Below are 13,590 nucleotides of genomic sequence, written 5' to 3' on the forward strand. Positions count from 1 at the left end.
TACAGGCTGAGTATCCCTCCTCTGAAATACCAAAAGTGTTTTGAATTTCATTTTTTTGTATTTGGATATACTGGCATGTACATAATGAATATCTTGGAGATGGGGCCCAAATCAAATCACAAATTTGATGTATATTTCATATAGCCTTTATACACATAGCCTGAAGGTAATTTTATAAATAATATTTTTTAATAACTTTGTGCATGAAACAACATTTGAGTATACTGAACCAGCAGAATGAAAAGGTGTCAGAATGCAAATTGTGTGGACAATTCCAGATCTTGGAGTGTTTGAGATTTGGAATTCTGGATAAGAGATACTCAATCTATAAATTCTGACCAAGGCTCACAAATCTTACATAACCTCCATGATATTGGGGTTACATTATGTGCATTCCTGTGTCAAGTTTTACCCTTACATATATTCAGGGAAATAGTTGAAGAGGGCTCTAACTATTCAAGTAAACACAAAAGTCACTATGTTGACATGTGGTTCAAGATGAAGTTCATTCTTCACACTGATATTTAGCCTTTGATGGACATTGCAAAAGCATTTGCCCCAACATGGAGAATGTCGCAATTGCTGCTTGTAAATAAGAGAGGGTTAGACAACAGGACTAGCATACCTTGCATCATTGCCTTCCTGCTGCAATTCTAAGGAAGTGTAGGAAACCACACTTTGTATTGCCAAATTCTTTTCCTTTCTGATCTTCCCTGCAGTGCATCTCCCTCTGGTTCCAGTTCTTTTAAAAGTCTCTGTCTGCAAGTTCATTTTCCAAAACAATAAATCAGGCCAGCAGAGAAATTCATGGTTTGGGGAAAAGGCATTGTAGAAAAGAAAGCACAGGAAGGGAAAAGCCTTTCTCAAAGCAACTGGCAAATCCTCTTCTAAAATAGTTGATTGGAACTTAATATGACTAATTTAGCTGTAGTTTCTGTCCTCTGTTATCAGAACCTCTTGTCCTCTGAAAAGCAATGGGTCCTTGTAAGTTGCAAAGGGAGGTTTTCATATTTGCCCCCAACCTCTTATGACACTTCTGAAAAAAATGATCAAAGGAGGATACTGATTTGAATAAAATGTGTGCATGTATAGATACAAATATACACACTATAACTATAATTTAAAGTTGGGTCAGGAATTGTGAAGCTTGGGAGTTACATTACAATTCCCAAGAGCACTATGCAGCTTCGCTAATGTTGAGGAGTGCTGGAAATCGCAGTTCAACATTTGGAGAGCCACACTGCTCTCTTCTCTGCCTTCCATTTGAGGAAAGAAGAGGACTGTGCAATCTGCCAGATGGTGGAGGCCAAAGCTGTAGTCAATATATCCAAGGGTGAGGAATTCTGGGAATTATAGCCCAATAACATCTGGAAAGCTGCACGATTCACACCTTTCATATAAACAGAAATATTATACCTGAACATATAGAATTACAGGCTGGGAATGGTGATCTTTGTGTCCAGCTGCTTAGTTCAATGCTCAAACCACTGCATCATATTTACTGATTTATTTCCTACATGTCAAGCCATTTCCAACCTGTGGTGACTCTATCATGAAAATAGTGTGGGGGTTTCTTGGCCAGATATGTTCAGAATGGATTTACCTTTGCCTTCCTCTGAGGCTGAAAGTGTGTGACTTGTAACCTGCTGGCTCTGATTTGTAACTGTATCCATTTTTATATCTGTCTATCTTTAGTTTGTCTGAAATGCAGAGCAAGCTGCCCTTTGCATGTACAATGTTTTATTAATTAAAAGAAAAAAGATACTGCAGTGAGCAGAAGCAGGTGTTGGTGTCCAACACATGCACGTCTACCTGCTATTGCCAGGTTTATTTGATAATTTGCCACCTTACTTTCTATATTGTCTGGACCTCAACTGCATCACCTATTCATATCCAAGTAAAGTAATTTGGTTCATTTGGTGATCATGATTTTGTTAGTGTCATAATCTGAAAGTATGTGTTAGGCAAACATTGGGCTATGACTCCATTTGGAGACCTTGGGCAAGTCACACCTTTTTAGCCTCAGAAAATCTTTCGATAAGTTCACCTTAAGGTTGCCATAAGTCAGAAATAACTTGAGCCACACAACAACAACAATCTTGAGTGTAGAGATAACTATTTGGCTTAATGTATTGGTTTCCAACAATGGGATCTATGAAGATGTTTGACTATAGCTCCCAGAATCCTTGAACATTGGCCATAATGACTGGAGAGTTTCAGATTTCAAATCTGGTAACATCTCAGGACCTGCTGTTGGAAACCATTAACTTAATTTTTGTAAGGGTTTGCCATAATTTAGGTGTGTGATCATTTTACAATGTGAGGGGCCTGTTCTGAAATGATGATACAAGACAACATAATATTGTGGAATATTGTGTCCAATTCTGGGCAACACAATTCAAGAGAGATATTGACAAGCTGGAATGTGTCCAGAGGAGGGCGACTAAAATGATCAAGGGTCTGGAGAACAAGCTCTATGAGGAGCGGCTTAAGGAGCTGGGCAGGTTTAGCCTGAAGAAGAGAAGGCTGAGAGGAGATATGATAGCCATGTATAAAAATGTGAGAGGAAGCCACAGGGAGGAGGGAGCAAGCTTGTTTTCTGCTTCCCTGGAGACTAGGACGCGAAACAATGGCTTCAAACTACATGAGGAAGAAATTCCTGACTGTGAGAGCTGTTCAGCAGTGGAACTCCCTGCCCCGGAGTGTGGTGGAGGCTCCTTCTTTGGAAGCTTTTAAACAGAGGCTGGATGGCCATCTGTCAAGGGTGATTTGAATGCAATATTCCTGCTTCTTGGCAGGGGGTTGGACTGGATGGCCCATGAGGTCTCTTCCAACTCTTTGATTCTATGATTCTATGATTCTATAAAATAGTATTTATTTAACCAATGAATAGTGGCATCAAGTCCTTGCAAACCAAGACTGAATGGGGACAACTTCTAGAATGTGACATTTATAGGCAAAATAGAGATCTCGCTATGTAAAAACCAAGGCTTTTGCACAAAATTATTTTTAAATCGCTATGTTTATTAGTTTCTTTCAGCACTATGTTTTCTAAAGGCAGTAATTTCCCCATACATAATTTATATTACTATGTACACCAATGGAATTAGCTTTCCAATAAACAACAATCAAAATAATAAATGTAAAAGGTTAAAATGGACTTCCCACATCCCACTTCAATGATACACAATGGATTTATTAGTCTTCATTTTAACTTGCTATCTCAGAATTTTGCTTCATCTTCAAAACCCACAAGTGTTGTTACATTTTATTTTCTTTATAAATGATATAAATTATTCCCATTTTTTTTAGAAATTCATCAGTTGACTTTGCCTTTATTGAACTAGACAAGTCATCCATTTCTGCCAATTCCAGAACTTTTATAATCCAGTTTTCATTGGGAGTTGTTCTTTAGTTTTCCATTTCTGTCTTGCTGCAATAATCATAACATGTAATAATTTGAAATTCATGCATAAATTACTTCTAAAATCTGCTAAAAATCAGATAGTAGTTGTCTTCTTTCTCAATATGCAACTAAAATAAAATAAAATGTTTGCCATGTCTCTTTACAATTATCCAGTTATACAATTACAAGGAAATAATGATAAGAAATAAGAGAGATGAGTGTTGATGTACAAACTCTGACTACAAATGATGCAAGTATCAACTTCACTTTTTCATAGGTACTTATGAAATGGTTATGAAATGTAATATTGCAATGTTTGCATGTAGTCAGTAATTGATCTTACTGCAATGGACAACCACACTGTTGTACAAAGTGTTCTTAGGAGTTAATGCCAAAAGAAACACACACAACCATCCCACAAAAACACTTTATTGAAGAGGCAGAATCAAACCCGTTGCAACATATAAACAGAATAAAGTGCACTGGAGCTAGTTTGTTGGGATCACAAAATAAAGTCATTGCTGAATTTTAATAATGGTTGTCTTTGCATTGGGTTAGATTACCAGGTAGCAACAAGGGTAGCGGTCACTACCTGGGAATCAAACCCAATGCAAAGACAACCATATATTAGAAAAGGATGAATTTTCTACAGGGTTATTCCATGTGATGCTATCCATGGTGCTGAACCTGTTTTGGAGAGAATTTCTAGCACCTTGGATATCTGAATTAAAATTTAGTGCTATTCGGAATGGAAGCCAACAGTTATTAATAGATAGCATTGATAGCATGCTTAACAATTCAGCCAGCTATTACTTCTTTGAACAGACTGAACCCTTTGGCTGTTAAGGTTGTATTGGACCACGTTTGTCCCCTGGAAGAAGTAGATATACCCTAAAAACAAAGAAGTAAATTAGTATGATTGGTATTGATGTTTTATTTAAAGAGCCACCCCATAACATAAAATGCCTGGGTGGCTCCCAAAAGAAATACACCATTAAAATATGATATAACAAACACAATTAAAATACAATTAGCCGTTAGTTTAAAACTAAGATATCTAGACTGCATTGTTTTCAAAACTTACGTGTGGTAATAAAAAGACCATCATGATTCTATTAGGGTATCTTTTCTTGGAATGTTGTTTTGTAATTGGAGTATCACTTCTGAAATATCCCCCTCTCTAAAGATACAGGTTTTACTTCAATTTGTGGGATCATGAGAACATCTTATAATTCTGAGGCCCATAAAGTTCCAGTTGGTGTGTATTAGTTTGATTCACCTAAACCCAGGATTTGAAATGAACCCAGAAAGTGGATTGAAAGCCAATGGAATTGACAGCACATAAGGGAAGTATGGACATATATTTTTGCATCCCAGACCTGAATCAAGAGCGTTTTTCAAAGCCTGCTAAAAGGCAGCTCCGTGAAGCAACTGCTACAAAGATCTAAGTGGGAGGTGATCAGAAATTGATGGAGGTCACAAGAGTACAATTGAGGCCAAGTTTTCTTCATCTGGGTAAGGAGGTCCGGTTGCCAAATGCTACCACTTAAGAAATCTATTTCATCCATATTAAATCAGAGCTTCCTCTATGCAATTTAGAATATCATGGTGAAATAGTTTTGATCTAGCAAAAACAGCTTACAAAATGAAAGAAATCCTTCCACAACGGTGCTTTAATTTCAAACTGTCCTCTAAATTCAAATTAAGACAGTTAGGTGCTCAACTAGGACTCTGGAATACCAAATATTCAGCTCCTTACTTCGCAATGATAATCTACTGAGCAATCTTCTGCATGTCACAGGCTCTCAAACTCAAAAGAAGGCAGTAGAAGCCTTCTCCAGACATAGGAAGCCAGCATGGTGTAGTGGCTGACAAGTTCTGGAGATCAGGTTTCAAATCCTTGCTTGGTCATACAAACTTTGAGTAAATCATACTCTCTTAACTTTAGAGAAAGGTAAGCCACCTTTGAAGAAATTTTACCAGGAAATATCTGTGATAGGTTTTTATTAGGTGTCACTGTACATGACTTGAAGGCTGACAACAGCAATCACTCTGAAAATATCTGGCCAAGAAAATATGTGATGTTAACTATAAATCAGGTATGCAATGACAAAAGGAGTCAGTAGTTATATCCCACTCTTGACTTGTCTCATATAGTCACCAATCCAATTTCACCTCAAATTAGAATTCAGTTCTTTGTGTGAGTCAGCTCACAAAGAGTGCAGAGGTGGGGGGTTCAATAAAAAAAACTACTTATGTATTCATTAGTTACCCTGTTTTTTCCCCAATGGGCACTGAATTGTACCCTTGGAGAGACTTTAAAACAGTCCGTCTAGATTCGTCCTCCTGCATTACTATGTCCCTTAAGCTCTCCTATGCTCCTCTAATTAGAAATATGCATATTAATAACATGTACAACTTCTAAGAACATTGTTTTATGTCATGCTGAATGCCCAACATATAATTCTCTAGTGAAAGCATTTGCATCTTTTTTTCCTGGATAAATTTACTAATAATATTCTATTTTTTTCCTGGATAAATTTACTAATAATATTCTAATAAAAAACAACAACAATTACTTACCATCATGCTGTAAAGCAGCATCGATTTTGGGGCCGACTCCTCTAAAATGTTGTGCTGTATATTTCGGATAGCCATTTTCCATGGTCTGCCTGATTTCATCATATCTGAAGAAAAGTAAAAAAAAAGTTACCTGAAGATATATATGTATATAGTTCAATGTAAGTTAGGTTTCTTCAGATCCTGGAAAATATCTTATTTGCATGACAATCGTCGTCCATCATGATTGGATTACACACAGTGTATTGTAGTGAAAGCAGGTGAAGACTAGTCACAAATTTTGTCATCCTAAGTCAGAACATAATTTTCACAAGCTTTGATGATATTTGACATTCAGGAGAAGTTTTTAATCCAACTAGTTAAAGCTATGCTATAGTTCCATTATTATAAAAAGATTGTCAAATTGATTACTACTTGAAAAAGCAAACCAAATGGAATTCTACATGGAATAAAATGAATATTTAAAACATAGTTAATTTGCAACTAAATTATGAACCCTGTACCCGTAAAGGATATGTTCCAAGAGTCTCCCATAGATACCCCTTGGATAACAGTGAAGCATATATTTTGACAGTACTTGAGCTGGAAGTACCTAGGATCTGGAGCAATGTTTCTCAACCTGTGGGTCCCCAGATCTTTTGGCCGTCAACTCCCAAAATCCTAATAGCTGGTAAACTGCTGAAATTTCTGGGAGTTGTAGGTCAAAACACCTGGGGACTCACAGGTTGAGAACCACTGATCTAGAGAGACCCACAAACACTTCTGGAGGCAATATTTTTGGCAGTGTGAGCCAGTGACACTATTAATACTGAGTTCATGAATGAAGGAGTTATACTGTATTTACCAATTAGAAATTAATCACATTTCATTCCTTTGTTCAATAAGAAATAAAAATAATAAGTTATCTTGCTACTTAATGAAAACTAACTGTACTCCTTTTGTGATGTAGTTGCTTCTTAGTTATGTCTATAGTTATGAGGGTGTCGCCTCACTAAATAGAGGAAAAATATCACATGGTATAGGTATTGTCTTTGGCTGTTGTCTCATCTTCTGTTGTGAGAGTTCTTTGTAGGCAACCATGAGGAGTGTGGGAAGACAATGTCTAGAATCCTGGTGGTGATATATGGTGGCACTGACACCATGTGAATGATTTTTGACACTGTGGAGGGCAGTATCCTGTATGTCCATGCTCCAAACCCTGAGAACAATAACTGCTTGGGTGGTACCAGGTGCAACTCTGTCTTCTTGCTCACCAGTCTGCTGTGGGAGTTACCTGTGTGCATCCTGGTTGCCTTTGTGCATCGGGGAACAACAGTGCAGCCATACATTGAGATCAAGCAGGCAAGTTTTATGAGAAACAGTTGAGGGAGCTGGGTAAGTTTAGCTTGCAGGAGAGAAAGTTGAGAGCGGATTGCAGGAAAAGAGATTTCATTTAAATAGTAGGAAGAACTTCTAGATGGCAATTGCTGTTTGACAGAGGATATGAAACCCTGTTTTTCTCTAAAGACAGTATCCCAGGTGATTTTTAAGTATGATGGGTGAGTACAGGCCCGTAGTTAGGATTTCGATTCGGGGAGGGGGGCTGAATTTTTTTCAGGGGGGGTTTCGGGGGGGGGCTGAGTTTCGGGGGGGGGGTTGAGTCTGAGTGAAAGAGGGTCTACCCTAGCAAACCTTTTGTATCATTACTCCAATACCCCCATGCATATGGGATATATTGAGTATGGTGATCAGATCATGATATGATTAAACATAACATTTTAAATAATGCACCAGTAAGGCCTTTTCGTGAACCACCATGAGAATTTGGGGGGGGGGGGGAGCTGAAGCCCCTCAAGCCCCCACCCCACCCCACCCCCGGCTACATGCCTGGGTGAGTAAATATTTATGATATTCTCCTGGTTTTTTTTTTAAATGCCCACAAATATAAAAGGAAAGGTAGTTACTGCAATTGTTAGCTAATGTACTGCAATTGTTAGCTAATGTACTGCAATTGTACTGCAATTGTTAGCTAATGACTTTAAATGGCTTGGGAATGACCAAAGTAGCAAATAACTTCTAAAACACTCATTTCTAAGCTCTGGAATGGTGATACAAGAGGATCGTGATAAAAGGGTAAAAGCTCCCAATGACTAAATGTAATGGACACATGGCAAGTATCTGTTTGTCTGTCTATTGAATTCATATAGATCATTTTCTCCCAATTGGGGACTCAAATGATGTCCAAAGAAATAGCTGTAATATTTTAAGAAATTTCTAATATATGCCGCTGACAAAAAGTCAGTTGTTCTCTCCTGAAGGTAAAGTAACTAACAAAATTATGGACTAAACTGCAGAACATTCTGCCATACCTCCAATACTGTTTACCAGCAAAGAAATATGTTTTCCCTGATTCTGGATCACTAAATGCAGCATCAATTTTCTTCACAGTTTTGGGGAAGCCCAGACGGTAGATTCTTTTGGGGTATCCAGGTTGGATGTCATATCCATTTAGAACCCAGTATTGGTTTCCTGTGGAGAAAGTAAATGAAAATAAAAATCAATTTAAAGTCTTTTGACATACTTTTTTTGTTACAGTGTTTTCAATTGCATGTGTCTTGCAAAGTTATTCGTCTCAAAGAGAGGAAGGACAACGCGGATATTGCTACTATATGTGTGCCATTTTTTGAAGTACTAGCCAAATTGCTTATTGCTTGTTCTGTTGCATAAAGTAGTTCCAGGGATTTGAGGAAGAAATGGAAATGAGAAGTTTCACTCACCTCTAAAAAGAACCAGCTGGTCTTTTTCATAATTTTCATAGGCAGCATCAATACGAGTCGGCAGACTTGGCCAGAAGAGGGCAATGAAAAATAGTTCTACGTCCAGCTGAGGGTGTTTACGCCAGAAATGCCTAATTTTAAAATGTAAGGGTCATGTCAGAAGGTTTAGCATATTTTGTAAATATTAGGCAAAGGAAATAGCATGTGATCTCAAGAGGAAAGATTGATTTAATGACAGATGTCCAGTTTTTCATCAGAAAGGTACAGAAAGGACACCATATCCATTGATGATGTCAATCTGTTTCTGACATCTTAAGGTAGATCTTGGAAACACATTTCCTCACCCTGAAGAACTGTTGACAGTAATTAGAGATCAATCTTCTTTAATCTTGTACCCTCCAGAGGAGATGAACTACAGCGCTCCTCATTCTCAGCCACTGCGGACATTGGGTAGGCTTTACAGAGGAAACGCTACGGTTTTCCTCTGTAAGGAAAGTCATAGCATAAAAGCACTTAATTGCAGCCTGCAAACCAGCTGACTATGACCCCATTGAGCATCAAGCCTAAATCAGGTGACATTCCCATTTGAAACCATTTTGCAATTCAAATCTCATAGTTGTTTTCATTGTTTTTAGTGAATAATTTACCTGCCCTTAAAGAACATCATTTCTCCACGTAAGGTGGCAACAGCATCAAAAGTGGTCCTGGGGTCACAAGCTGTTGGTGTTGTGGGTCCTGTTGGTTGGACTTGGTTATTTGTTTTACCTAAAAGGAAGAAGAATTGGACAAAACCATGCATCATTTGGGCATTGTAAAGCAATCAAATATGGAACCTCAAGGTTTTCTAAAGTTGGCATATTTTATCAGATGTGAAACCACAAATGGCAAAAGAATATTCCTTCCTTCAGACAGATGCTTCATGCCCCCCCCCCCCATTAGACATACCATAGATGGCTTGGATGCCATTGATATCATCCTGTGGAAGCCTAAATAAATTAGGTGCTGTGTAAGAGTAGGTGGGGTACATCAATGCCCCAGGGTCAGTGGAATGAGACAGGCCAAGAGAATGCCCAAGCTCATGGGCAGCAACAAGAAAAAGGCTGTATCCTGGAAAAAAACCCATAGAAAAGGTATTTAGGTTTCAATTTGGAACACAAAGGCAAATATTAAACCAAAATCTGCTACTTTCATATGCTCTTGCGAATCACAGTTCAAACCTTTTTTTACGTTACATGGTTATAACAATACGATTCCATTTTACTGGCAATAATTATATCCTGTGGAATCTGTTAGAGACATCTAAATGTATGTGCTATAAACTTCCAATCCCAGTTTTCCATAGGAATCAGTGATTATATTTTAAGTGGAATCACAACTCGGCAATTATGTCGTGTGAAAGGGGCCTAAAGCAGTACAACTATGCCACAAATTGGGGCCAATTTTCACTTAATACTCATCAGTAGCCACAAGTACATAATTAGAGGGACCCAGAAGTTGGGTTCCAGTTCTGCCTGTTTTCTGCTTAAGAATTAGCAAAGCATACCTCGTGAACCTTGAGTGGTCCAAATTTCATCATCGTCAAAATGGACATCTCCACCAATATTGTCTCCTGGCTGAAAGGCATGTGCCAGCACCCCATTAGGACCATCAAAAGGAGAATTGTCTCTGTGGTCTAAATATAGAAAAGTGAATGAGTTCAATCATGTTTTCAACCTTTGCTTAGAAAATGCAAAAGGTACCTTTGCTCTTGAGCTCTATCTTCATAAATTTCATGCTTGCAGACAAGCAAAAATTTGTTCTTACTGTGAGAAAGTCATCAAAATTACACACATTTTCAAAACTGATTGGCACTTATTCTGTACAAAAATTGCAATTTTGACAAAAAAAGAAGACATTTTCTTTGCAGAATATAACAAAAATGTAGGGTGTTTTTGGTCCAGAAAACTTTCTGTCTTGCAGAGAAAATACTATTTTCTGTACAAAAGACCCACATGCATTTATAGTGCCAAATGAGCCCTGAACTACAAAGACTATAGCTCATCTAGGTTTCTTGTTATGAGAGGTTCCTAATAGTTAGTTCCTTAAAAAAATTTTCAATGTTCTTCAGTATTTGATATTTTGACTTTTTTGAGTGAGTTACCTCGTATTTCGAAAGACATCATTATATCAGCTATGCCATCATAAAGTCTTTTGAAAGTCAGGGGTGAGGCTTTGCTCCATACTTCAAAGGCTTTTTCTATTGCTTTGTTCACATCAGATTGATGCATATCTGGTGTGTAATTCACAATCCTGTAATAGAAAATATGAATAAAACTATGATGAGCCCAAGATACTGCTTAGAAAGAGGAGGAGAATGGTATTGATCCCTCTTCTTCTAGAAATGAAGGCAACTGAAGCACAACGAGAGAAGTATCCCTGTGCTTCCAAATCACCAGAGGTGGTCTTTGCTGAGAAATAGTTGGATCGACCACTGGACGGCACGGTCATTTTGTGGAGGGAGGGAATAACCTTTTTGAGTGCCACTGATTCCATCATAAACACATCAGATGATACAATACATGACACAATGCATTTGCCTTCTATTTTTAGAGTGGGTGGGAGGCAGCCCCATCTGGTTAAGCCTACCGGATGAGATAGGTCTTCAGTGGTATCTTGAATTCTGGCAGCTGACTTAGCTGTTGAATCTCTTCCAGCAGGACATTTCACAGGAAGTTACCATAGAGTCACTCTGGAGGACCTAGCAAGTTCTTAGAGAGGATACTTCTGTAGAAATTATAGGTCCTCCAGTGTGACTCTATGCTGAAGCTGAAAGTCAGATAATTTGATGTTTCATGCTTTCAGATAATTGTAGTGAACTGGAATATATCTCCCAAGGATATGAGAATCTCACTGTACTAATTAGAATAGACCAACTGAGTCAATGAAATCTATAAAGGAACCTGGAGGTTTCAGTGTTAACAGGAAAGCATATTTGCTTAGGATTTTAGCAATCTAAGCTGCTGACCTTATCTTCAAAATAAATTCAGAACCTTGGATAACTCCTTCATGGTCCCACAGACATTTGAGTCCACAAATGGATGTCTTCTCATTGGGACTAACAGTTGGTCCACTGACATACATTGAAAATTAAAATGATTTTTCCTATTGTAATGTAAACCTCTACTTCATGAAAATAATCCACCTTTACCTATATGTGAGATTGTTCTTTTTCCACTTGGGATTCCCATCAGTGAGGACAAAGCCTCCAAAGTCTGGAACCCCACACCTGGCTTTCTTCATTACTGCCATAGTTTCATTGTCAGGTTTCCCAGTCACTTTCAGACGGAAAAATTGCTGCATTTTCTTGAGCTTTTCAGTCAAAGTGACATTGTCATCATAATAGAATGGTGCGATGGCCTCATTTTCAGTGGTGTAATAATTATTTAAATAATTCTGAAAGAGAGGAACACACGTTATAAAAACAAACTATACTTTTAGGTTATATTAACAAAAAAAACTTAAGTATTAATTCAATATATCTAGGATCCTGTCTCTCCTTACCAGACTGAAATCATCTGATGAAGTAGAGTTAGTCTACAAAAGCTTATATTACAAACTTCTTTAGAACGTGCTGCAAGATTTCTGCAGACTAACATTTTTTTTTGTGTCAGGAGCAACTTGAGAAACTGCAAGTGGCTTCTGGTGTGAGAGAATTGGCTGTCTGCAAGGACATGGCCCAGGGGTCACCCAGATGTTTTACCATCCTGTGAGAGGCTTCTCTCAAGCCCCCACATGGGAAGCTGGAGCTGACAGATGGGAGCTCACCCACTCCCCAGATTCCAACCACTAACTTTTTGGTCAGCAGTCCTGCTGGCACACAGGTTTAACCCATTGTGTCACTGGGGGCTCCTACATGTTTAGGCCTTTGAATATGCCTTTAAAATATTTCTGATGGCAAAGTTGTTGGTGCATTTGTCTTTCACCCAGAGTGGGATCAATGGTGGTGCCCAAAAACTATCAATTAAAAAGTATTCAAAATAAAATGTAAAATGTTTGAAGCCAAACAAAACAGCATAAAAACATATATTCAAAAAATAAACACAAGTTTAAAAAGGACTTTTCCCCAGCCATGGATGGTGGAATCCATAGGTGAAGAATCCATAGATATGGAGGGTTAACTCTAATAGCTTTTTGTGTTCCCCAAAGTCTCACTATTTTATGCACCTTACAATAATATTACACATAAATGCCAAATCAAAATCTTAGAAGCCTATTATGCCGAAAAAGAGTATTAAATCCATTAAACTGAAGAAATATTTTCAAATTGATATGCAAATAAGTTCCTAGAACCTTTAATGGGAATGAATAGAGGAAAATGTGCAAGTAATTTGAAGAAATGTGGGGTACAACTAAAAACTTTAATTATTAGTTCTAACTATAAACAACCCAGTGTCTTGATGATTGAATTGTCAACATTTACCTAAATCACAGTGATTTAATAAATCTACTCCAATTAGGACATGCAATAATGAATAAATTAAGGATAAGGAGGAACTAATTATCGGAGCTTCTTGGGAGTCATAGCGCTGGCCTTGAAAAGAACATTTTATGTGGCAAAAAGAGAGAAAGAAACAAAAAGTGCATTTTCATTTAATAAGTGTTTTGGCAATTCAGGGTGAGTTTCTTACCTTAACAATATTCATGTCTGTATCCTGTCTGTCTAGATCCACTGGTGCAGCAAACGTGGATACACAGCTGAAGAGCAGAACTAGAAGGCACTTCATTCTGCCAATTCCAGCAGTGTCTTCCTTCCTCTACGATGTTTATTATTTCTTCTGTTTTGGGATACTTGTGTTCTGTTCATCTTCT

The 13,590-nt window shown here is 37.8% G+C and overlaps 1 protein-coding gene across 1 annotated transcript; it reads right to left on the reverse strand.

Annotated features, from left to right (window-relative positions):
• Positions 1 to 3,003: 3,003 nt before the first annotated feature.
• MMP8 (matrix metallopeptidase 8) lies at positions 3,004 to 13,567 on the reverse strand. The gene is made up of 10 exons (XM_060771048.2): positions 13,410 to 13,567; positions 11,930 to 12,174; positions 10,883 to 11,031; positions 10,286 to 10,414; positions 9,688 to 9,849; positions 9,390 to 9,507; positions 8,743 to 8,873; positions 8,335 to 8,494; positions 5,990 to 6,093; positions 3,004 to 4,297 (listed from the first exon to the last, which is right to left on the reverse strand). The coding sequence occupies exons 1-10, from the start codon at positions 13,503 to 13,505 to the stop codon at positions 4,197 to 4,199; spliced, it is 1,395 nt and encodes a 464-aa protein (XP_060627031.2). The 5' UTR covers positions 13,506 to 13,567; the 3' UTR covers positions 3,004 to 4,196.
• Positions 13,568 to 13,590: the final 23 nt, after the last annotated feature.

Source organism: Anolis sagrei, chromosome 3 (assembly GCF_037176765.1).
Source record: "Anolis sagrei isolate rAnoSag1 chromosome 3, rAnoSag1.mat, whole genome shotgun sequence".
Taxonomy (NCBI): domain Eukaryota; kingdom Metazoa; phylum Chordata; class Lepidosauria; order Squamata; family Dactyloidae; genus Anolis; species Anolis sagrei.